The sequence below is a fragment of the Cheilinus undulatus genome, linkage group 10, assembly GCF_018320785.1.
Source record: "Cheilinus undulatus linkage group 10, ASM1832078v1, whole genome shotgun sequence".
NCBI classification, from domain to species: domain Eukaryota; kingdom Metazoa; phylum Chordata; class Actinopteri; order Labriformes; family Labridae; genus Cheilinus; species Cheilinus undulatus.
Window position 1 is genome coordinate 1637103 of NC_054874.1, and position 24832 is coordinate 1661934.

General features: G+C 40.7%; 3 protein-coding genes across 5 annotated transcripts in view; 2 read left to right on the forward strand and 1 right to left on the reverse strand.

Annotated features, from left to right (window-relative positions):
• gpc2 (glypican 2) overlaps positions 1-18568 on the reverse strand; it is a 38917-nt gene extending 20349 nt beyond the window's left edge. The window contains exons 1-3 of the mRNA XM_041797067.1: positions 17853-18568; positions 9235-9393; positions 4887-5021 (exon numbers count right to left, since the gene is read on the reverse strand). Coding sequence (XP_041653001.1) covers positions 4887-5021; positions 9235-9393; positions 17853-18030 — 472 coding nt within the window. The 5' untranslated portion in view covers positions 18031-18568. The remainder of the gene's footprint in view (positions 1-4886; positions 5022-9234; positions 9394-17852) is intronic.
• Positions 3568-4478, forward strand: LOC121516034 (chromatin-associated protein swi6-like). The gene is made up of 2 exons (XM_041797068.1): positions 3568-4042; positions 4133-4478. The coding sequence occupies exons 1-2, from the start codon at positions 3715-3717 to the stop codon at positions 4174-4176; spliced, it is 372 nt and encodes a 123-aa protein (XP_041653002.1). The 5' UTR covers positions 3568-3714; the 3' UTR covers positions 4177-4478.
• Positions 17485-24832, forward strand: part of LOC121516032 (cohesin subunit SA-1) — a 37956-nt gene continuing 30608 nt past the window's right edge. The window contains exons 1-3 of one of the 3 annotated variants that reach the window (XM_041797065.1): positions 17485-17562; positions 21069-21143; positions 23761-23857. In XM_041797065.1, the coding sequence (XP_041652999.1) occupies positions 21115-21143; positions 23761-23857 (126 nt within the window). In that variant the 5' untranslated portion in view covers positions 17485-17562; positions 21069-21114. Of the gene's footprint in view, positions 17563-20623; positions 20712-20838; positions 20957-21068; positions 21144-23760; positions 23858-24832 lie in introns of those variants that run through there. The other 2 variants (XM_041797063.1, XM_041797066.1) reach the window with 2 other exon arrangements.

The following is a 24832-nucleotide window of genomic DNA, read 5'->3' on the forward strand; positions in this document are numbered from 1 at the left end:
GACGTTCTTGACACAGTGTGAGCTTCACTTCGAACTCAACGCAGCTGCCTTCCCCTCGGACCGGGTCAAGATCGCCTTCATCGTCTCTCACCTGACGGACAGAGCCAGCCGTTGGGCCACTGCGGAGTGGGGCAGGAGATCGGACATCTGTAACTCCTTGGCGGCGTTCACTAAAGCCTTTACTCAGGTATTTCAAAACATTCAGCCAGGCAGAGAAGCAGCCAGGGCCTTAACTAGAATTAAGCAGGGGCGTAGAAATGTGTCTGACTACGCCATTGAATTTAGAACATTATCTGCTGAAAGTGATTGGAATTCCACTGCCCTGCTTGATGCCTTTTTTGAAGGCTTATCTGAGAAATTAAAGGACCATCTAGTGACTTTTGATCTTCCTCAAGATTTAGATTCTTTGATTGCTCTGGCCATTAAAATTGATAAGAGACTCTTAGAAAGAGAGAAGGATAGAGGCAGGCAGCGGGAACGTTTTTATCCTGCTTACACTAGGAGGTCCAGCCCAGCTGATCTTCCCCAGGCCGGGAGAAGACCTGCCTCACTCCCGCTGGTCACCGATGCCCAACCTGAGGAACCCATGCAGCTAGGCCGCACCAGGCTCACTCCAGATGAGCGTCTCCGTCGAATGAAGGAGGGCCGCTGCATCTATTGTGGACAACTGGGTCATCTTTTGGTTGACTGCCCTATCAGACGGAGATCCCCTAGACTACAGACTGTGGTGAGTCGCAACCTCATATTTAACAATCCTGCCCAATTACTCCTGAAGTCTCCATTGAAGCCAAAGACATTAAGACTGTGAAAGCATTCATTGATTCAGGATCTGATGCTAATCTGATGAACTCTCTCCTGGTTAGGAGACTCGGCCTTACGACTTTCAACCTGAATCATCCCCTGGAGGTCTGCGCGGTTAATGGCAGTTCAATGGGCAGAATTACTCACCGCACCCAGTCTGTGACCATTCGTTTTCCTGACTCACACAGTGAACAAATCAGTTTTCATGTTTTGACTCCCTCAATCATGAGATAATCTTAGGGAGACCCTGGCTCGAGATTCACAACCCTAAGATTGATTGGGCTTCAGGACAAATAACTGACTGGGGAATAAATTGCAGTCTGACTTGTTTTCATAGTAAACCCCAGAAAGTTCCGGTAACAGTACCTCACCCTGACTCTGATTACCCTGACTTATCCCAAGTTCCTGACTTTTACCATGACCTGAAGGAAGTTTTCAACAAAGCTAAAGCTAAATCCCTACCTCCACACAGACTTTATGACTGTGCCATTGATCTCTTACCTGGAACGTTTCCTCCCAAGGGGAGACTTTACTCTCTCTGCTCCCGAAAGACAGGCAATGGAGCAGTATGTGGAGGAGTCTCTGGCGGCAGGGATCATTCGGCCGTCCTCTTCACCTGCAGGAGCTGGTTTCTTCTTTGTGGACAAGAAGGACAAATCGCTCGCCATGCATTGACTACAGGGGCCTTAACAACATCACCGTGAAAAACAGGTACCCCCTCCCTTTGATCTCATCTGCTTTTGAACAATTAAGTGAAGCTAAAATATTCACTAAGCTGGATCTGCGAAATGCTTATCACCTAGTCAGAATAAGGGAGGGGGATGAATGGAAGACAGCATTTCACACTCCCACGGGTCACTACGAATATTTAGTTATGCCCTTTGGCCTTACTAACGCTCCTGCAGTTTTTCAAGCCCTGGTCAATGACGTTCTGCGGGATATGTTAAATGACTTTGTATTCGTTTACTTGGATGATATCCTAATTTTTTCCTCGGATGAGCAAACCCACATCAGCCATGTCAGAAGGGTCCTGGAGCGCCTCTTTCAGAACCAGCTTTTCGTCAAAGCCGAGAAATGTGAGTTTCACAGACCTTCCGTTACCTTCTTAGGATACATCATTGCAGAAGGTCAGATCCAGATGGACCCTGAAAAGGTTAGTGCTGTCAAAGATTGGCCAGTACCTTCTTCCCGCAAAGAACTTCAAAGATTTCTGGGGTTTGCCAACTTTTATAGAAAATTCATTCGGAACTTTAGCATTATTGCCTCACCCCTGCATGAGCTTACCTCCTCTAAGAGGCAATTTTGTGGAACTCTGCTGCTGATGCAGCTTTTGTCAGACTTAAGAACTGTTTTTCTTCTGCTCCTGTCCTCATTCTGCCTGACACTAACAATCAGTTTGTTGTTGAGGTAGACGCATCTGATGTAGGCATTGGAGCTGTATTGTCTCAACGTTCTTCCAAGGATGATCGTCTCCACCCCTGTGCCTTCCTGTCACGCAAGCTTTCTGCAGCTGAACGCAACTACGATGTAGGCAACCGGGAGCTGCTGGCAGTCAAAGTGGCACTGGAGGAGTGGAGGCATTGGCTGGAGGAACTTCTCAACCCTTCTTGGTGTGGACTGACCACAAAAATTTAGAATATCTTCAAACAGCCAAGAGACTGAATGCCAGGCAAGCCAGGTGGGCATTATTCTTTAATCGTTTTAATTTTACCCTATCCTATCGACCTGGTAATAAGAATGTTAAGCCTGATGCTCTCTCTAGAATCCATTCTAATGAGGAGCAAAAAGCAGAACCTGAACTGATCCTCCCACGTTCCTGTGTTGTTGCTAATGTTACTTGGGAGATAGAGAGAAAAGTCCAGGAGGCCATCCATAATGTTAACCCCCCTGTGAACTGTCCACCTGGTAGCCTGTTTGTTGTTCCTGAGCTCCGCTCCCAGGTTATCCAATGGGCACACTCCTCTCGGTTTTCCTGCCACCCGGGTGTTAGCCGAACTCTGGGGGTCCTTAAAGAACGTTTCTGGTGGCCCTCTATGGACAAGGAGGTTTCGGAATTCATCTCAGCCTGCCCCACCTGTGCCTCCAGTAAGGTCTCCCATCAGCATCCGGCAGGTCTGCTCCATCCTCTTCCGGTACCCAAGAGGCCCTGGTCCGACATATCCCTGGACTTTGTCACGGGACTCCCCACCTCAGAAGGTAACACCACTGTTCTCACAGTGGTGGACAGATTTTCTAAAATGGCTCATTTTATCCCTTTACCCAAGTTGCCCTCTGCCAAGGAAACAGCCGAGGCTATGCTGCACCATGTTTTTCGTCTACATGGTCTCCTAGAGATGTGGTGTCGGACCGGGGCCCCAGTTCACCTCCAGGTTCTGGAAGGAATTCCGTTCGCTGATTGGAGCCACTGTGAGCCTCTCCTCTGGATTTCACCCTCAATCGAATGGACAAACTGAGCGGATGAATCAAGAAATGGAGACGGGCCTGCGCATTCTGGCTTCCCAGAACCCTTCCTCATGGTCCAACCAGCTCGTGTGGGTAGAATATGCACATAACTCACTTATTAACTCATCAATTGGCATGTCCCCTTTCAGTGTGTGTACGGCTTTCAACCTCCTCTTTTTCCTGCCCTAGATAAGGAGGTATCTGTCCCCTATGCCTGGACACTGGTGCCACGTTGTCGCCGGACCTGGGAGCGAGCCAGACCATCCCTCCTCCGAGCTTCAGCCAGACACAAGGCGGCTGATCGCAAAGGTCTGAGGCCCCAAGTATCACTGTGGACACAAAGTTTGGCTATCCACTAAAAACCTGCCTCTGCGTCTGGATTCTAAGAAGCTCGCTCCCAGGTTCGTTGGTCCGTTTCCTATTTCCAAAGTTATTAATCCTGTAACTGTCCAACTAAAACTACCCAGAACCATGAGAGTCCATCCTGCATTCCACGTCAGTCAACTTAAACCCGCCAAATCCAGCCCTCTGGTCCCCACCTCCAAGCCCCCTCCTCCCCCCCGTTTCGTTGATGGAGAAAGAGTCTACACCGTCAAAAAGTTGCTAGCCGCCAGAAGAAGAGGCCGTGGCTATCAGTATCTGGTGGATTGGGAGGGTTATGGCCCTGAAGAGCGCTCCTGGGTCCCCGCTAGAGACATCATGGACCCAGAGCTCATCAACAACTTCCACTATGAACATCCTGATGTTCCTGGGCCGTCTGGAGCCAGCCGTGGAGGGGGGGGTACTGTCACATCTCCAGGTTGACCTAGTTAAGTTACTTTTTCCCTCATGTTTCTAGTCTGTCATTTCCTGTTTTATTTTGGATACTTACCTTGTGTCTCTTTTCCAGATCACTCCTTCCTGCCCATCCCTACCTGTTTCCCTGTGTCCTGATCATCCTCATGTGTCTCACCTGTGTTGATTGTCGAGTGACTGCACCTGGTGATCCCCGGCTGAGTGTTCCCCTCCTCGTGTATTTAGCTCATTCACTCCCTGTCTGCTGTGCGAGATCGTCTTGTTTCCTTTGTGTCCAATTCCTTCGAGCCTTACTTCTGATTGACCTTCGTGATTTATTTGACCCAGTTTCCCGTCCTAGTTTCCGAGTTAGCCTGCCGTTTTTTGTACCTCTGCCTGCTTGTTTTGACCTCCCGTGTATCGAACCTTTTTCCTGATTAAACGGACTTGAAAGTGCTTGATTCCTGTGTCTGCTTTTGGGTCCTTTGGTCCGGCATATCGTTACAATACCAAACCATAGGATAGGTAAGCTTTTTACTTTCGTCAGTTAGATTAACGACCAAATGTGATGCTTATATTATCAATTTATGGAGATTATACTTATGAACAAAACATGTAAGTTTCATAAACTTTCACTGGACACAGATCTTATTTCCAGCAATAATCCAAAAACCCACTGAAAAATTCCAAAGGCTTGTCGCTGAGGGAACCCATGAGACGCTAACTTCTGGGTTTGCCTACAAAATTACGTCACAACTGCACCACTCGCCCTGATAACTTTTCTTTTTAAAAGCAATCTGTCATCACTTTGCTAACTGATATGGGCACCTGAATGTAAAAAAAACTGCACTGAGGTGTGTTATACAAACCAGAATAATATCTGCGCAGCTCCACAAACAGCTCCTGGAAGACATGTGCATTCTGGGTAAAGAGGCGGCCGTAGGTCTTGGTAAACATTTGGTTCATGGACTTCTCTGACAGGTCTATTAGCTCTCTGAAGAACTCTGCAGAGAGACAGAAAGAGCAGAGATAAGATATTAATCCATCACCCACCTTCTTTTCCTTCCAATATCTTGGCTGCTTTTCTACCTATGTGGGCGCTCAGTCGGCCCCCCCTCCAAGATTAACAGCTCATAGGGACAGTTACATCAGATCCTGCATGCTGGTAAATGAGTGTAACAACATGTACTCTATTTAGGTCCGCAGGATTCATATGCAGTCTCCCACTCCTTCAACGTGTTTAAATGATTCATCGCGTACATTATATAAAAGGATGAGCAGGGAAAAAAAGGTGGTAGCAGTCCATAGCAGGTAGAGGGAGAACGTGTCAAATCGAAGCTGTGGTCACTACAAACTGCAGCCATACGTATGAAATCTGAGACAGCGTGGGCTGAGTTCTCTGAAATACACTCACTAATGATGTCTAGGTACGTTTCAGACCCTGAAGCTTTAGTTTACAGGGGCTTTCTACCTATTTTACCCCAAAAGTACATTCTTCAGCCAGCGTTAGTCCCATTTAAACTTGTAAATACTGTTTTAATACTCCTTGTGGCTCTGGAAGGAGGGTTTAAAGTCTGAGATGATCGCACTGATGATGTTATAATGATGTCAGCAGGGTTACCTCAGGCAGACAACACTGTCAAACATGCAGAAAGAAGGGAATTTACTACCAGAAAGAAAATGGATTCCACTCAGTGCTTCAGTCTTTTATGCCACCTTTTATTTTGAAAGGTCCAGTTATTTAATTAAAATCATTTTCTCTCTATTTAGTAAGCTTCTGTTGGCTCTTTTGTGAGTCTTGTTTTAGGTGTCAAGTGTTAAACATCGCATTAGCATCGGCATACAGGCACCCTATCTATGGAGGTCAGTTCTAGAAGCATCAGCTGCAGGTCTGACCTCTGGCTCTCCCTGTTTAAATGCGGACCATCCAGGTCCCACCTCCTTCTGTCTCTACTCAGCTGTCTGACCAAGTAAGGCAAAGTAAAATTTAAAGGCTGATCCCCCCTGTTTGTCTAGTTTGAAATTCCACTGTTTTTCATTTAAAACTTTTCTGTTTTATTTTGGATTTTTGTTTAAAAGGCCACAGATTATGCAAAATACAAATGTTTCTGTCTTTTCTAGGCCTGTCCACAATCCCCCAAACTCTCTCTTTCTCCACCTTTCAGAAAATGTGACCTGAAACAAGCTGTCCTCAGATTTTCCCCTCATGATGTCATGTGGGGAGTTAGCCCCACCCCCAGGTTCAGTTGGCCCTCCCCACTTGGGGGAAAGTTCCGCCCTCCTCTCATGATCCTCAGGAGAGCCTCATCCATTAAGCCACATCCATTTCCTGAGAGGGCGGAGTCAGGCAGCTCAGTAACATTTAAAGCCGCAGACACAGAAACCGCTTGTTCTGAGCAGGGCTGAAACTGAGGGGTTTTTAGACTCGCAAAAATCCAATACTGAAGTGCTTTTTCAGCAACAAACTTCACAGGCATGTTTTGGGGACCTCTGAGACCAATATAAACTTGTCTTAAAGGGGGAAAATATGTGACCTTTAAACTAAGGGTAACTGACCTATCAGCTTTTATTTTAAAAGTAAACAAGGAACTTTGGGTTGAACATTGTAGGCTTAACATGAGCTAAATACAGGACAACTTATTGTTTTTTAATTATCAAAAATGACACAAAAACTACTAATGTCTAATTGTACAACAACATTACAAACCAAGAATTTTTACGAGGGCTGTCAAACCATTTTTTGAGTCCCATTAGATCATTTTAAAAGTGTTAACAGTCCAGTGAACTATAAAATGTGATTGCCTCATAGCTGGTTTAATTCTTTCTTTGTCCCTCATGTCCATACAGAGGTGGCATACAGGGGAGAAAAATTCAGACTAATCTCAGGGCAGGGGCCCTAAAAATATGACATTATTAGCTTTTTTCCACAATCAGATATCAACATATCACAATAAGAGATGACTTTCTTCACCCTTTGAAATAAAAATATTTTACTTAAGTAGTGCTGGGTAACCCGAATTATTAATCAAACTCAGTATTTTAAGCTGAAAGGCTAAAAGAATGATAAACTTTGTTTGGACTCCAGTAAAATCAAACAATACTAGAACCTGTCTGATAACACTGCAACAAAAATAGAAACTCTAGATACCCAGTATGATATGTTTAATCATCAAAAATTACAGAAGAATTACTAAAGTCTAATTTTACAACAACATTGGAAACATTTTAACTTTTAAATGGGCAAAGTTTTCTATACTCTTAAATACCATGTGTTTTATGTTGCCATAATTCCTGGCAGCACCCATGTGTGCATATGCCATTTTCAGCATATTTTACCCTTTAAGACAAGTTTATATTGGTCTCAGAGGTCCCCAAACATGTCTGTGAAGTTTGTTTCTGACAAAGCACTCCAGTATTGAATGTTTGCATGTCTAAAAACCTCTCTGTTTCATCCCTGCTCAGAACGAGCTGTGTCTGTGTCTTTAAATGTTAATGAGCTAAATGACTCCACCCCTGACTCCGCCCCTGACTCTGCCCTCTCGAGAAATAGATGTGGTTTAATGGATGTTGCTCTCCTGATCCTCCTGTCAGCTGAGAAAAGGGGGGGGGGGGTGGTACTTGAGGGGCTTGTGGACAGGCCAGGGGCACATGTTTCTGCTAAAGGGCCTGAAAAAGTACAACCTGACCAGCCAGATGGATTTGTTTCACACATCCAACTGGGAAAGCTTCAACAGAATGTGATTAGGTGAACATTCTGTCTGTCACATCATTACGGGCCAATCAGAGCAACAAAACACGTGATGTAGCCACTATCGAGCTGCGCGTGCGCAGTTACTGAGGAATAATGCGAAACATGGAGACTATAGACATGCAAGTACTCAACTTTTGTGGTTTTTGAAAAGAAAACAACTCACTGCTGTTCTCTGTTCTTCTTTTAACAAAGAAATGTCGTCAAGTTCTGATAAAACTGGCGCTTTAGCAGCATCCACGCTAACCTCTTCCTCCATAGCTGCACCAGCTCTTGCTGCTGCTTGTTTAAGTCACGCCTCTGCTGTGCCTGAAAGTACTGCCCCTCGTCGCTGATTGGTCCTGTGACTCTCTAACCGGGCCCAAACAGTTCAGATGGGAGCTTTGCAAGATGGATTTGCTGGTGAAAAACAAGGAAATGGGCGTATCCATCTGCTTTGCACAATTAGAAGAAGTAATTTTTGCATAATATGTCCCTTTAAACTAAGGGTAGTGACCTTCAGCTTGGATACAGACCTGCTTTTATTTTGATGGGAAATAAGGAACTTCAGGTATATCAGAGATTATGCCATGAACTTAACTGCAGAAGAAGGATTTATTATGGATCTAAAGAAATAAGTAAGCAGTAAAAGGTAAATGTTTGATGACTTCTGACTCATCCACTGAGCTGTCTGTGAGTTTTTAAAGGTAAATGAGACATGAAGGAGCAGTGGCGGGCTTATGTCACATGACTGAGGCTGCAGAGAGGCGCTGATGTGGATTAACCACAGTGTGCTGAAGGGACGATAAAGCATGCAATTAATGGACCACAAATATTGAATACTGATTACCCAACTCTCTCCTCCCTGCATTTTTGTCCCTGCACACCTGCCATATGAAGAAAGGCAAAGTCATTTTTAAATGCCAGCATAACTGCTCTGCATGTGAACATAACATTTTTCATGTTTTTTTTTTCATTGAAAAAGTTTATTTTCTTTTTTAACACTAGTCTGGAGACTAAATCATGGGCATTAAGCTGTGAGAAGAATTTAATTCTAGACAATCTAGTTGCATTCTGGGAAACGTAGGACAGAATGCTTCTGCTGATAGTTCTTCACTGTCAGGATATCTCATTAATGTGAGTGCAATATCCACAGAGCAGCTCTTTAATTTCAGCAGTTCTTGCAGGTTGATTAAATATAAATAAAATCATGCAAGGAGCGCTGCAATATGTACGCATCACTGTGCTTTTAACTGCCAATGTCAATTTTGTGGCTGAGATATCAGAGCATCTGAGAGGAACTGTGCAGGCAGGATCCTAAATAACTTTTTAATCAGCTGTCACTCAAACTCTGTAGATGGGGAGGGTGAGACCAGGAGAAGTCATGCGTGCTCCTTCAGGCCTCAAGAAGGATGCGTTTAAAAAATAATTACAGACCGTTCGGCATTCCAATAAACATGATTAAAACTGTTTAAGGGTTACCTCCTCACCATCAAACCTGCGGTATCTCTGGGTGAAGGTAGTCAGAAGGAACTGGCTGTTCTCTTCTACCGCTCTGACGAAGTCTCTCTCGCTCTGGAGCGCCAGCGTCTCCTCCATCTGACTGGAGCAGCAGGTGTAGTCCTGGGGGCAGAGACGCAGGTGCTCTCCTGGAACACAAAAGCAGGAAAAATCAAAGACTGGATAGGTCAGGATTGGTCACACATATGTAGACGCAGCGGCCGCCACACGGGCCAAAGATCTTCTTCTGTTATTTGAACTAAAAGCTCCAAGAATATCTGAAGTTGAGCGATACACGTGGATTAAAGGAGTCCTGCATATTAAGACACTTTGACCTGAGAAACACACTTGATTTCCACATTGTGGAGAAAATTTATAGCATATACTCAGATGCAGGCTGCCGTTTTTTACAATGCTGTCTGGGTAGTAATGCAACATGCCTGCATTGTTTCTTTCATATCTTTCTGACTGCTCTCACCTTGATCTGCATAACAGTAAGTCATACTTACCATAACTGCACCTGTATCTATATCTGAAAGGGTTTTAAGGATGATGCTCTATAGCAGGGGTTCTCAACCTTGGGTTCAAGACCTCATTTGAGGTCGCGAGACACTGAGAGGGGGTCTCCAGATGCCTTAAAAAAACTTAGAATATTTTTAATATACACTGCTGCTATTTATCACCAAATTTTATGAAATGTTAATCCCTTTTCATCACTTTTAACACCAATTTTAGCACATTTTTGCCACTTAAAACCCATTTCTATCAATTTTAAACCCTTTGCACCACTTTTTCCTGCCTGTTTTTGCCTCTTCTAAACTTATTCTTGCCACTTTCTGCCCATTGTTGCCTCTATCAACCACTTCTTACACTCCTTTTTGCCCATTTTTCTCCACAGTTATCACATTTTTGACAGTTTATATCGGTTTTTCATCCCAGTCCACCAAAGTTTTTGCACTTTAAAGCCATTTCAGTCACTTTTTTATCCCCTTTTATCACTTTTTGTGACCGTTTTTGCCAATTTAATCTTTTTTTTTTTTTTTGCCATTTTTAACCCATTTATGTTCTTTAAAAATCCAATTTCAACACCTTTTCCACAACTTTTTGCCATTATTAACTTATTCCAGCAATTCTTTACCCATTTTAAATGTTTTTAACAAAAGTTATTTTCATTTTAAGAAGGCTATTTACTACAAAAATGAGTAGATAGAGATATTTGTTGCTTTGATAAGAGTGGTTATTATTCAGGTCAAATATAAAATATGGTTTTCACTGCTTATCTTCACAATGGACCATGGTTTTGCTGACCTCCATGGCCCCCAGTTTGGCTGGGTCCTAAAACCCCTCTCTCTTTATCCCTCCTAATGGGTGGCCTTGTCTGCAAATGACTACTCTTGCATGTTCATGGCTGTGTTCAACCACCTTCAGGTACAGTGGGGGTCCCCGGTCTCTGGCACCTTTATTTTGGGGGCTGCGGGCTAAAAAGGTTGAGAACCATTGCTCTATAGGACAATGGACAATGTAACCATGACTACAGCTAGCTCATTCATAAAGGGGATAAAGGGGAGAACTTTCTGGGGCGTAGCCAAATGGGAAACAGACTCAAAATAGGGTAAAAGTGGCAAAAATGGGCAGAAAAAAAGGTGTATTAGAATTTTAAAAGAAGCAGAGTTGGGTTAATCTGACAAAAAGGAGTTTAAAGTTGCAAAAATTGATGAAAGTGGTCGAAACATGCAGAAAAAGTGGTGAAAGTGGATTAAGAAGGGACAAGAGTTGGTTTAAAGTGACAAAAAATGGCATAACAAACAGTGTAATGGGGTTTAACGTGGCAAAAACGTACAAAAGAGTAGGGGTGGGAGAAAATATCAGTACAGCATAGTATCACAATATCTTGTTTGTTAAGACTATATCGTATCGTCTCATCCATCAAGTATCGACTTTTTTCCTTTTTTTTAAGGTTTATTTTTGGCATTTCTGTGCCTTTATTTGACATGTGGTAAAGGGCCTCAGGTCAGACTCGAACCCGGGCCGTCCACGTACATGAGGGGCGCCTCAACCACTCGGCTACCTTCGCCCCCGATTTTTTTTTTTTCAAATTAATTGCTAAAATGAACTGAAGTCTATGATAATGGAAAAATAAAACCAATTGTTTGTCCAGTGAGGTCGGCAGAGGTGACAGTCATAGAGCAGGAGAAAGTTAGTACAACAAACATGGCGGCACCAGGGGAAGGACATTAGGATGCAAGCAGGGCATCAATGAGATGGACACGAAACATGAGGTTTGCAAGAAGTGCTACATAGAAATAAAATACTGCAGAAATACGACAAACACGAGGGCAAGACTGATGCTAAATCAGCTAAATAGTTGAAAAAGTGCTATAGAGCTCGATATATTGCAATACGTCGTATCACAATACTCACTGCATTGCAAAATGTTTAAAATCGCAATAATATTGAACCGTGACTCAAGTATCGTGATAAAATAGTATCGTGGGGCCATCAGTGATTCCCACCCCTACGAAAGAGTGATGAAGAGGGGTTAATAGTGGTAAAAAAAATGGGTCAATGGGAGTAAATGCAGCTGGAAAGTGGCAAAAACAAGCAGAACAAGTGGTGGAGAGGGTTAAGTGGTGAAATTGTGTTGAAAAGAGGCAAAAATTATTTTATAGAGGCACCAATGGGTCGAAAATGTAGTGAAATGAGACTAAAAATGTCGCAAAAGTTGGTCAAAATAGGCAAATTTGGGCAAAAATTGTGCAATATTGATGAAAAAGTGGCAAAAAAATGGCCAGTAAAATGGTTTAACAGGGTTAGAAGTGGCACAAATAAAAGTGATTTCATCATCAGAACCCAGTAATAGTTTGACACACGTTTCAGCTCTGAAATAAGGGAATGTTAGCCAGGATGCTAGCACCAATGCTACTGATACAAAACACACGCTGTATACTAATACATCACAGCTGGGCAGGGCCCATTCACTGAGTCTGTCAGGGGCCCAGACAATTCTGTGAGCAGGCCGGTTACCCAGAGTGCACTGCACCAACACGGCTACCTAAATCTGAATGTATGGTTATCATTTCTCTCCAAAATGTATATATCTGGTGTGTTTCTTTGAACAACAAACTTATAAAACAGGGATGTACAATACTGGAGATTTGCTGATATGAATAAAATCATAAATTCATTCTAGCCCACAATGATGCCGATGTATAAATGTAGTTCAGACCTAAGACTTCAGTCCTTAGACCAGAACTTAAACTTTGAAGCTATAGTGACATTTTTAGGAAAAGTACAGATTACAGTTTAACCTGTAGAGGAGATTTGATAAGTGTAAAATCCAGTGTTTGACCTGCACTTTCTAAAGCTAGCTGCAGCTCACATCAGGAAACTTACACACCAGTATAAAGGGCTAAGACATGTGACATCATTACCACGTGTGTGTGCAGCGGCCGCTGCCACACTCTACACAAGACCCAGTGGGGTTCAACATTTATCCATCATCGTGTATCGCTAGAGGTCGCTTCAGCTTCACTGCTCAGAGTGAGCTGGAATACATATCACAGACCACTTTGATAGGGGTAGGCACCACTTTTTAACAGCTTTTCCCCCTTGTTAGCTCACACCCATGCATTTAAAGAAAACAGAGAGTGTACTGTAAAGTAAATAAACTGTGTGGTTTGACTGAGAACTCCTCAGTGAGGACAAGAGACCAGCAGAATATGGAGGAGCAACAGTTTGGGGATGGCCCTTCCTGCTCCAACATGACTGTGCACCAGTGCACAAAGCAAGGTCCATAAAGACATGGAGGAGAGAGTTTGGTGTGGATCAACTTGACTGGCCTGCACAGAGTCCTGACCTCAACCCCATAGAACACCTTTGGGATGAATTAGAGCGGAGACTGAGAGCCAGGCCTTCTGGTCCAACATCAGTGTGTGACCTCACAAATGTGCTTCTGGAAGGATGGTCAAAAATTCCCATAAACACACTCCTAAACCTTGTGGAAAGCCTTCCCAGAAGAGTTGAAGCTATTATAGCTGCAAAGGGTGGACCGACGTCAGGTTAAACCCTATGGATTAAGAATGGGATGTCACTTAAGTTCATATACGAGTCAAGGCAGGTGAGCAAATACTTTTGGCAAAATAGCATATATTTACCTTTTAAAAACCTTATTTTGACTTTTTTTATCTTGCATTTTGACCTTTTAGAGTCACAATTTTAAATTTTATCTCTTATTTTGACCTTTAAACCCATGATTGCAAGTCTCTATCTCATAAATTTACCTTTTAAAATGTTATTTGACTTTTATTTTGTCTTTTGACCTTTAGGACTTATAAAATTGACTTTTTAATCTCAGATTTTGAGCCTTAAAACTCATTTATTTAATTTTATTTATTTAACATGGACACACAGTAACACTGATGCTGTGATATTCAATCATTTTGACTTTTTTTTTTTTTAGAAATCTTAAAATCATTTATCATCATTGTTTAATTTTCCCTATAATTCCTTACCTGTGAAAACATGGTTGACAGTTTCCAGTTAAATGTTGACCCTGTTAGGCCCTCAGGTTAGACCTAAATTCAGATTTGGGCCCCTGCTGTGACTGAGTTGGAAACCCCTTTGTTAAGGCAGGGGTTCTCAACCTTTTCAGCCCGCGACCCTGAAATAAAGATAGCTGAGACCGGGGACCCCCACTGGACCTGAAGGTGGTTGAACACAGCCATGAACATTCAAGAACAGTCATATGGAGAGAAGGCCGTCCATAAGGGGGATAAAGGGGAGAGCTTTCTGCCGTCCAGCCAAACTGGGGGCCATGGAGGTCAACAAAATCATGGTCCATTGTAAAGTTAAGCTGTGATATCCATATTTCATTTTCAACCTGAAAAATAATCACTCCTATCAAAGAAAATTTTTTTGTTTGGTAAATAGCCTTTTTAAAAATGTGAATCCCCCTGTTAAAAAAGAATAATAATTGGTACAATGGGTTAATAATGACAAAAAATGGTGGAAAAGGTGGTGAAATTGGATTTTAGAAGTATCTGAAATGGGTTAAAACTGGCAAAAAAATAGCTAAATATGGCAACAAAAATGGCAAAAATGGGTTAAAGAGGCAAAAAGGGCATAAATAGTGATAAAAAGGAGTTTAAAAAACGGCTGAAATGGCTTTAAGTTGGCAAAAATGGGTGGAAATTTGGTGAAATGGATGACAATTTGATAAAAACACGGGGGAAAAAAATCAGATTCAAATTCAGAAAGAAAAAAAAGGCAGATATTGGCAGAAGTTTGTTGAACTAGCCAAATATTGGCATATCAAATGGTGAAATGTGGTTATAATGGGAAAATTGGAAGTAAAACTGGTTAAAATGGGGTTAATAGTGGCAATAATGGAACAGCAGAGGCAACATTAAGCTTGAGTGGCCAGAATTGGTTTAGAAGTGGGAAAAACAAGCAGAAAAAAAGAGTTGGAAAGAGTTTAAAACTGACAAAAATAGGTGTTAAATGATAAAAAGTGTTAAAATTAGTGGGAAAAAATGACGAAAAGGGGTAAAAATTTGGACAAAATTGGTGTCAAGTGGCAACAGTGTAATTCCAAAAATATTAGTTTTGTTAGGGCAACTGGAGACCCCCCTCAGTGTCTCGCAACCCCCAAGGGGGTCCCGACCCCAAGGTTGAGAACCACTGTGTTAAGGTACAGTCCCTAGAAAGAGTCAAATCAACACTCTGTGGTGTGGGCCCATAGACACTGTAAAAATGTCAGCATTAAATCTGACAGTGTTCATTTAGTTCAGCCGTGCACTTTTAATAAATGCTAATGATAAAATAAAGCAGTGAGAAATCAGAGACGTACTAGCGCAGTCATTTTCAAAGTGTGAGGCGAGCCTCCCCTGGGGGGCGCCACAGAGCTTCAGGGGAGGCGTGGAACCATAAACCAGAAAAAAAGGTGATTTGCTTTGCAAACCTCTGCTGTGCATGAAGCTAAATGGATAGACTCATAGTTACTATAGGGACTATGCTATAGAGCAGTGTTACTCAACCAAAGAGCCACATTTTTGAAAAATACCTTTGCAAGAGCCACAACCTAAGAGGTAAAAAGAGGCAAAAACAGCTGGAAGTAGCAATAAAAAAAGGTTAAAGTTGGCAAAATGGTCAATAGGCAGCAAAAAATGGGTGAAAAGGGATGAAAATGGGGAGAAAAAGTGGAAAAATGGTCAGAAAGTAGCAGAAATGAGTGAGAAGTGACAAAAAAAGTGGGTGGAAAGTGACTTAAATGGGCAAAAAGCAGTCAAGAGTGGCAAAAATGGTCAAAAGAGAGGAAAAAAGTGGTATGTAATGGCAAAGGGTAGTTTAAATGGACAAAAAGTGGCAAAAATGGGCGAAAACAATGGGCAAAAAAAGGGATAAAAGTGGCAAAAAAATTGTGAAAAAGGGCAAAAATTGGGAAAAAGGAAACAAGTGGTATTAAATGGCAATGGGTAGCTTAAATGGCAAAAAATTGTAAAAAATAGGGTAAAAAATGGGAGAAAAGTGGCAAAAATTGGGAAAAAGTGGCAAAAAGACGTCGCAAAAATAAGCCAAAAATTGGAAAAAAGGGGATATTTAATGATGAAAAGTAGCTTAAATGGGCAAAAGGTAAAAAAGGGCAAAAATGGGATAAAGTGGAAAAAATGGCTAAAAAAAGGCAAAAAGAGCTTGTAGAAGTTGTAAATTGGCCAGAAAATATGAAAAAGGGGTATTTAATGGCATTATAACTGAATAAGAGGGAAAGGCAGATGTTTAAGGACATTTACAACCAAAAATATCCAAAATATATTCATGTTAAAAATGTTTAAAGATTAGAATTAAATGTTTGAAATGTTGATGTTTAATTTTTTTTTCAATTTGAATCCTTTTAGTGGGTGGGGGTCCACCGAATGAATAATTTCTTCTTAGGGGGGGCTCACTCTCACACACTTTGAAAACCCCTGTACTCGGGTATTTAACTGTTAGGCCACAGTGCCCAGCCCTTGAGCTTGCATCAGTTCGTGACATATTATTTGAGAAGTTGAAGAGGGCCAGAGCTGCTAATCTTAATTTGAATGCATTGGTGCATCCCTGTGGATGCTACACTAAAATGCTCTCATGAATTTCCTGTTTAAATAAAGAGCCTAAAATTAAAACTGTTTTAACATCAGAGCGACCGCGGCCGTCTCTCTGTCAGACGCTCTATTATCAGGTCAAAGCAGATGTTTGTGTTTTAGTGAAGAGTCAGTTCCCACACACGTCAGCCTGCTCTGCTACTGTGGGGAAATCTTATCAAAGATAAGAGTGTGATAGAAAAACTGTAATTTCCCTGCATGAATTATTCAGCTTCAATCTGTCTTTCTTTGTCAGCTCAGGTTGGGTCTTTGATATGTCAGAGGTAATGATATGCAAACGACAACCAGGGGAGAGAGACAAAAAAGCACGCAGCACTACCTTCACTGTGGATGTGGGTTTGAATTCTTTGTTTCTGAGATTTAACATCTCATATGAATTTTACTGCTGGTAATACAGTGAGGAAAAGTGTCATTCCCAACTCCACCCTCACTGATGTGCCTCTTTTGTTCTCTCACTATTAGCCCTCTCTCATCCCTCTATTTCCATTTCTAAACTGCCTCTCTTCATCCTCAGCTCTCCCCGGCCATCTGCTCCCCTGGCCCACGGGACGCTGAGCCAAGACTCAGGCGGTGATAGCCCCCATGCACGCTCACACTATCAATCAATACTGCAGTTGGGACCCACACACGGAGAGCTAAATTGCCACGAAATAAATCCTTAGAAATCTGCGAGGTGTGTGATTCTGCAGTTTTGCAGATGAAGCTGCGAGTCTGTCTGGTGCAAACGGGCACACAGACGCACACAGTCCTCCTCTCACTGATTTACATGCAAAGCTGAACCTCTGCAAACTAGGCTACATTTTCAGACACCAAAGTGATTCACAATTCGCTGTCTCAACTCCATTCCTCCATCCCAACTGCTCATCCAAACTTTAAATTACTCATATCCAGAAGTCAGTAATCCACATGCTATCTTTAATGCTGCAGATAAGATTATCACCAGTGAGCAGAGCCTGTGGGTACATGCAGGGATTTAACACTGAGCCAGTGGGCAAAGACTAATTAGGGGCGAGGTTCTTTGTTGCACTGGTGTTGGCAATTTGCTCATCCCCTTAATCATCCTATTTAAACAGCAGAGAGGGAGGGAGGGGGTGGATATAATTTGTTTTAAACCACCCTGCATTTTTTCTCTTGAGGGGAAACTCACCATGATATCCAGCAATGTGTCCACGGTGCTAATTTGTGAGTTTTGAGCCAGCTTGCACTTTTGCTTGTCTTTTCCCTCTGCTGCCATCTCCTTATGATTTCTGGTGTATGCATGTGGGTGAGCAGTGACCTTAATGTACATTATGCTATTTTTATCCCTGATGAGACAAACTGAAGCATGCTGACGCCATAATAAAATTCCCCTGTGACAGAAATCTAATCAAAAACTCCATTTAAACCCATGTATTGACAGATGAAGATAGCTGCATAAGTCTGCAAAGCTCTTTCTGTCCTACTCCCACTGAAAGCAACACGCAGAGTCCTACCGGAAATTTGAGTCATCGGTGCAGTGCCCGTGCCGTACCCCTTCTCCGCGTACGCCTGCCGGGTGTCTGCGCAGCTCCTCCCCGCTGAAGCCACGGGGCTCCGGATCCCTGACAGTGCACACGCCGTGCAGAGCAGCACCAGTAGCGGGGACTTGGAGAAACATAGACGGGTTTCCATCCTTTCAGCAGGGCTCAGAGACAGACAGCAGAGGGGGTGGATGGAGCAGGACTGAGGGTGCAGCACCTTTATAAATAAATGAAAGACTGTCCGGATCAGACGCAAGCAAAAGTAAAAAGAGTCTCCCAGATCGTCAGCCGTGTAAAATAGTCATAGTTTCCCCCGACTAGAGAGCTGAACAGGTTCATCCGGGACGTTTTTACATCACATCTATGTCTCCATCAAGCCTGTCCACTCAGTCTGTCCTCACGGGGAGATCCGCTGTTGTACGTAGATGGAGAGGCAGTGTCAATGAATGGGGTACTCCCGTCCCTCCGCCTCATCCCACAGCCTGGGTGTCAGGTTAACCAGAGTTAGCAGGACACCGCCGGGGAGGTGGCAGATTTCAAAATAAGAGCAAGGCAAGCTCGCATGAGTAGAAGAATTGTATCCGTAGAAATGTTCACTGAAAAATCTTTGATGTATTTTTATGTTTAACGTTTGTTTAATACGGAAGTGGATTAGGGCCACTAAAAAACTGAGACGATTTTTTTATTTACTTGTGTGAAAAAGTCAGAAATCTGAAATTAAAATCAGAATTCTGAGATTAAAGTCAGAATTCTGAGATTAAAGTCAGAATTCTGAGAAAAAGTCAGAAATCTGAGATTAAAATTAGAATTCTAAATTTCATCCCAGAATTCTGAATTTAATTTCAGAATTCTCAGAAAAAAAATCAGAATTATGAGATTAAAATCAATTCTGAGATTAAAATCAGAATACTGAGATTAAAATCAATTCTGAGATTAAAGTCAGAATTCTGAGATTAAAATCAGAATTCTGAGATCAAACTAAAATCAGAATTTTGAGATTTAAATCAGAATACTGAGATTAAAATTAAAATTCTGAATTTAATTTTAGAATTCACAGAAAAAAATCAGAATTCTGAGATTAAACGTCTGACTTTAACCTTGGAATTATTATTTTTTTCTCCTCAAAATTCTGACTTTTTTCTCAGAATTCATCATCATCTCATTTTTTTCAGTGTCCCTAATCCTCTTCTGTATTTAAATTAAGAATTCTTCTTTAAAGGGAGACCTGTATGGTGGCCTGGAAGTGCAAGACAAAATTTCAAAGTCAAAAAATCTTTTACAAAACTTGAAACAAAATTTATAGGTTATTCCATAAAAACTAATTTACATTTAACAAATCAATTTTAGAGAAGATGAAAAAATTTTTCATTAACAAAATGATAAAACACTAATACATGAGCTGTGACAAATTAACAAGTTGCTGAACACGTTTACAAAGGACAAAGCAACTTAATTTGTCTCAGCTTGTGGCTTAGTGTTTCAACATTTGTTAGTGTTCTGATAAATGTAAATGTGTTTCTTCTTTTGTTAAAGTGTATTGATGGATGTAATTTTTTTTTTTTTGGAAATGTTGAAATGTTTTTTCAAACATTTTTGTTGTAATTTTGTATTGTACTTCCAGGCCACCGTAGAATCAGGAAGACAGCACAACAGTTACATCAGTCACATTTACAATAAGAAGAAGGTAGAAATTAGGGCTGTCAGAGTTAATATATTCTTCTTTAGTTATGAACAGCTAATGTTCAGTTTCATAGACTTTTAATTATTTGGGATTTTTAATCTTTTATCATTGTTTTTTTGTATTTAATTAATATTAATGCATTTTGGTTCTTTACCTTTATTGCTTTGTCTTTTAGCTCTGTCTTTCTCTTTTTTTAATTGTGTCTTTTTTAATCAGTCTTCTTTAACATGATTTTATTAAATCAGTTTTGGTGTGTGTTACTCTTTATATCCTTTTAACCTTTTCGTCCTTCACTTTGAATGATGATTCATTTTAACATCGTTCAGTACATTTATTATCCTAACCCTCACCCTATATTGTTTCTTAAGATGCGACGCTTTTTGTAATGCACTGAACTGTCCAATGGTAAATTATATTAACCGCCCTTTCTGGAGTTTTATTTATGAAATATTTCCTTTCTGGGGTCGTTCTAAGCAAAGCGAAGTTATTAATATTTTATTTTGAAGGCACGAACCGGAAGTTTTGTGTTTAACTCCAGCTAACTTGACCTAGGTCATAATAGCCTATCATCGAAGACAGAACAATGGACCAACCGGGACCTACCGGGGAGAAAGGGGTGAGGAGCCTGCGGTGGAGGGGCAGGGAGCAGCTGAGCCCATCACCTCGGGGTCCACAAACTGGACAGAAAGACAAGAGTAGACAAATCAAAGATTTAACTCAAATACAACGGATCTATAATAAAATAATACACAAAAATATTGGCCCACCTCAATGTGCAACATCCTTAGATACTCAGTTCATTTAAAACTTTAGTACGACCTCGAGGTCCAGATCTTAAACAACACATAAAGGAAAGCCAATAGCATTCATGTTTTCAACTCAAAAATAGTTCGATCGATTATCTCTATTAGCCTGTTTTGCTTTGACCCTAGCAACAAACACACTAAAAGACCGTTTTAGATGACCAATGATCATCAACTGACCAGCTGAAGAACCAATCATCTCTTGAGCTGAAGAGCTTCCGACCAATCAGCATCCAGAATCACCGAACATACATTCGCGCCTTTGAACGTCATCGGTACCGAGATGAGAGAAATCGCCATTATTGAACCAATCTTCTTGACAAGACACTGTGATTTATAATATTTCAGGTAACTTAATTTAGGAATTAGTTTGAAAATAATGTTTATGGATTATTTTTTACTTTAGTACATGTCCGGTTATTTCATTAAAGGGTAAGAATCGCTAGCTACACAGAGACTGCTTAAGCTAAAATTTCAACCTGTTCGACTTACTTTTTAAATGTGTCTGCTACACATCTGGATAAGTACTTCTTTGACATAATACCTTTACTTTTGATTAAACTTCAACTGTAGAGGAGCCACAGAAATATCTGGTCAGTGCTAAAGTTTTCTGCCACTAAGCTGCTTACAGACACCGACATGTACACGTTTAGCTAGCGCCAGGTGTGGTTTGTCTCTAGTTTTGTCTCCTCTCCCACGCCGTAGGTCTCCTCACAGCAAATCTGTTCCCCAGTCCTCTGGCGCTCCCAGTATGGCTGATGATGGCTCAGTTTTGGACAGGTAACTTCTGCCAAGCATTACCTGCCTTTGTTTTGCCCATCTGCTAGCCTGTGTTAGCCAGCTTTGAATAATAAAGTCAGAAAAGTAAACAGCCCTTGAACGTTGTGGCTGTAGAGTCTCACACAGATCAAGTATTACTCACCAACTTATTTTTTTCTTCACCATTGAAAAGAACCATGTTATCATCTAAAGTCTGAAGACTAAATTTATGTATATATTTCAATGACAAGCTACACCTCATATTTATAGTGAACTTTTATGTCCACGGCAGCATTGCAGACAACCAGGGGAGAAAAGTAAGATATGAAGATATGATAAAGATAAAAATGGATTAAAGCAGGGCTTTTCAAAGTGTGGAAGAGTGAGCCTCCCTAAGAAGACATTATTCATTCTGTGGACCCCCACCCACAAAAAGGATTCAAATTGAAAAAAAAATAAACAACAACATTTCAATGTCATGTCTAACCTTCAGACTTTTTTAACATGAATATATTTTGGATATTTTGGTTTGCAAATGTCCTTAAACATCTGCCTTTCCCTCTTATTCAGTTATAATGCCATTAAATACCCCTTTTTCTTATTATTTGGCCAGTTTAAAACTAATTTTTGCCTCTTTTCCCCCATTTTTTCCGCTTTTATGCCATTTTTGCCCTTTTTCCCCTTTTTGCCCATTTAAGCTACCTTTCATCATTAGATATCCCCTTTTTTCCCATTTTTTGCTCATTTTTGCTACATCTTTTTGTCACTTTTTCCCAATTTTTGCCACTTTTATCCCATTTTTTGCCCATTTTTTACCATGTTTTGCCACTTTTCGTCCATTTAAGCTGACGTTGCCATTTATTAAGACTTGTTTCCTTTTTTTTGCCACTTTTTCCAATTTTTGCCACTTTTATCTCATTTTTTGCCTGTTTTTTTGTTTTTTTTTTACCATTTTTTCCACTTTTTTGTCCATTTAAACTACGCTTTGCCATTACATACCACTTGTTTCCTCTTTTTTTGACCATTTTTGCCACTCTTGACTGCTTTTTACCCATTTAAGTCACTTTCCACTCATTTTTTTGTCACTTCTCACCCATTTCTGCTACTTTCTGACCATTTTTCCACTTTTTCTCCCTATTTTCCCCCTTTTTCACCCATATTTGCTGTCTATTGACCATTTTGTCCCCTTTAACCTATATGTATTGCTACTTCAGTTGTTTTTTTGCCACTTTTCACCACTTAGATTGTGGCTCTTGCAAAGGTATTCTTCAAAAATGTGGCTCTTTGGTTGAGTAACACTGCTCTATAGCATAGTCCCTATAGTAACTATGAGTCTATCCATTTAGCTCCATGCACAGCAGAGGTTCACAAAGCAAATCACCTTTTTTCTGGTTTATGGTTCCACGCCTCCCCTGAAGCTCTGTGGCGCCCCCCAGGGGAGGCCCACCTCACACTTTGAAAACCACTGGATTAAAGGAAATACCCATAACCTTAAAAATGCCAGTGATTTTTTTTCTAACTAGTTAACCAGACTAGCACTGAGTGCTTCAGTATCAAAATTTGTACAAATAAGTAACTCTTTTTATAATCAGTGGTAATTTGTTGAGGTGAACTATGAATACTAGTGAGTGCTGTCAGCTGATTAAATAAATTAGTTATAGGCTTTGTAATTGATTAATTGCCATAATCAGATATGTCAATAATTTGAGAAGGATCGAATGCTGGTAGATTTAAAGATCATTTCAATAAAATAACCAGAAAGGACGTGTTTTTGAATGGCATCAGAACTTTCCTTTAGCTACTGAAACAGAAAACATGGAGACCAAGGCCAGAGTGTCAGCTTATTAGTCAATCTAGGGTAGTATTTATATGTTGAATATGCAATATACCCCTGAAATTATACACATTAAGAGCACAGAGGATTTTTACACACGTTCCAATCAAAGTTGCAAAGCTAGTTGAGCCAGTTGTGTCATGGAAGCAGAGTGGGAATAATCAGCGTGCATTTTTTAATCCAATTTTCTGCCCTTGTGATGAATGAATCTACAATTAAAGTTTTTTACAGCATTTGTAAAATGTTTGGCAGCTACCTCTTTTTTTTTACATGTGGAAAACTAGACTCGGACTAGTTTTGATGAATAGAGCCTTGTAGGGCTGGGCAATTAATTGCAAATTAGATTAAATCGCAATATGGCCTGCTACAATTTTTAAATTGCAGACAGTGCAATACTTCTTAAACCTAAAGATAAAAATTAAACGGCCAAAATACTGGATGTAAATATCGGCAAAAATTTTGATACCTGCCGATACCGATATCTGGCCAATAATATCGTGCATCCCTACTAAAAATTAAAACAAATACAAGAACTTTTTATAGACAAAGACAACTCTAAAATGTTTTTGAATGTTTTTCTGCAATAAACAGACTTTGAAGAGTTAAGATAACTTAAATGTGACTAAAATAAAAGGGCATTTTGATCTAAACATTAAAAATAAATTAAAAATGGCTGCTAAAAATGACACTGTGTTAAAGTATAAACACCATACTTGTTCAGCGATATAATCTTGTAATCCTTTATTAAATTGTTCACCTTGTACTTAGATTTGTTTCTGAACTGTTCTCTTACTTGTGTATCAGTCTGGATGAGTTGGACGACTTCTCTGACTCTGGAAGTGACTATGAGGCCACCATGAAGTCCAAAAAGCGGAGAAAACAACCTGTGCTTGGACTTAAGGTAAATTATCTGAGTTTCTCAGTAAATGTCGCTCTTATTTGAACACTTTGGCCAAGATAATTTGAAAGGCAGTACTTAGGCAATGATTTACTCATGTTTTTTTATGTCAATAAATCAAGTTCTCTCATCACCAAGCTCTACTCAGTTCAAATAAAAGACCGGTAAGGCTTAGCAGGCATTAAAATAAATGCTACAGTCTACGTTAACATGCACAGTAAAGATAAACCACAGTTATAGGTCAGTCAGTATCTTGTATTAGTGTAATGAAATTCTATTGTTTTGTTCGGTTTGTATCAGTTCTATTTTTAATTTTTTTTATTGCTATGATGAAAAATAGGTCACTTCACACTTCAGCTGTAATACCTGTAATGCCATCCAAACAGCAGAAATCCCACTTCAGTTTTAGCTCAAATTGGCAGTGCTTTAACTTTGCCACATTAATTGTAAGTTCCTCAAAATAGAAATCCAAAATGCAGTTTAGCGGTTGATTGGAGGTTGGGATGAAATAAAAGCAGGGATTTATGATGTTGGATTTCTGCTGATGGCAGTACCAGTGTTGAATTTAGTTCAAACCTTAAACTTTAGTCCTTAAATCATAAAGTTTAAAGTTTTAGGATGAACAAAAGAACTAATTTCTGTCTTTGAAATAGACTTTACAGTGTAAGGAATGATGATAAATAAAAAGCTTATGTAGGTCTGTAGGTCCAGACTAAAACTCCACTTATTTGTTCAATGTTTACTGTCATGATATCATACCAAAATCGTGCATCCCTAAATAAAAGAAATATAATTGAGGAGACATAGTTGTGACATCTGGAATAGGTGCTCAGCCCCTTGTATTTATCCAGATAAATCATAATTTAGTTTAAAAAAGCAAGCTCTTGGTGTTGATTTAGCTCAGTTTATTGAGCAGGCACCCATAAACAGAGGCTATAGTCATCGATGCACGGGTCCCAGGATCAATTCCCTGTCTCT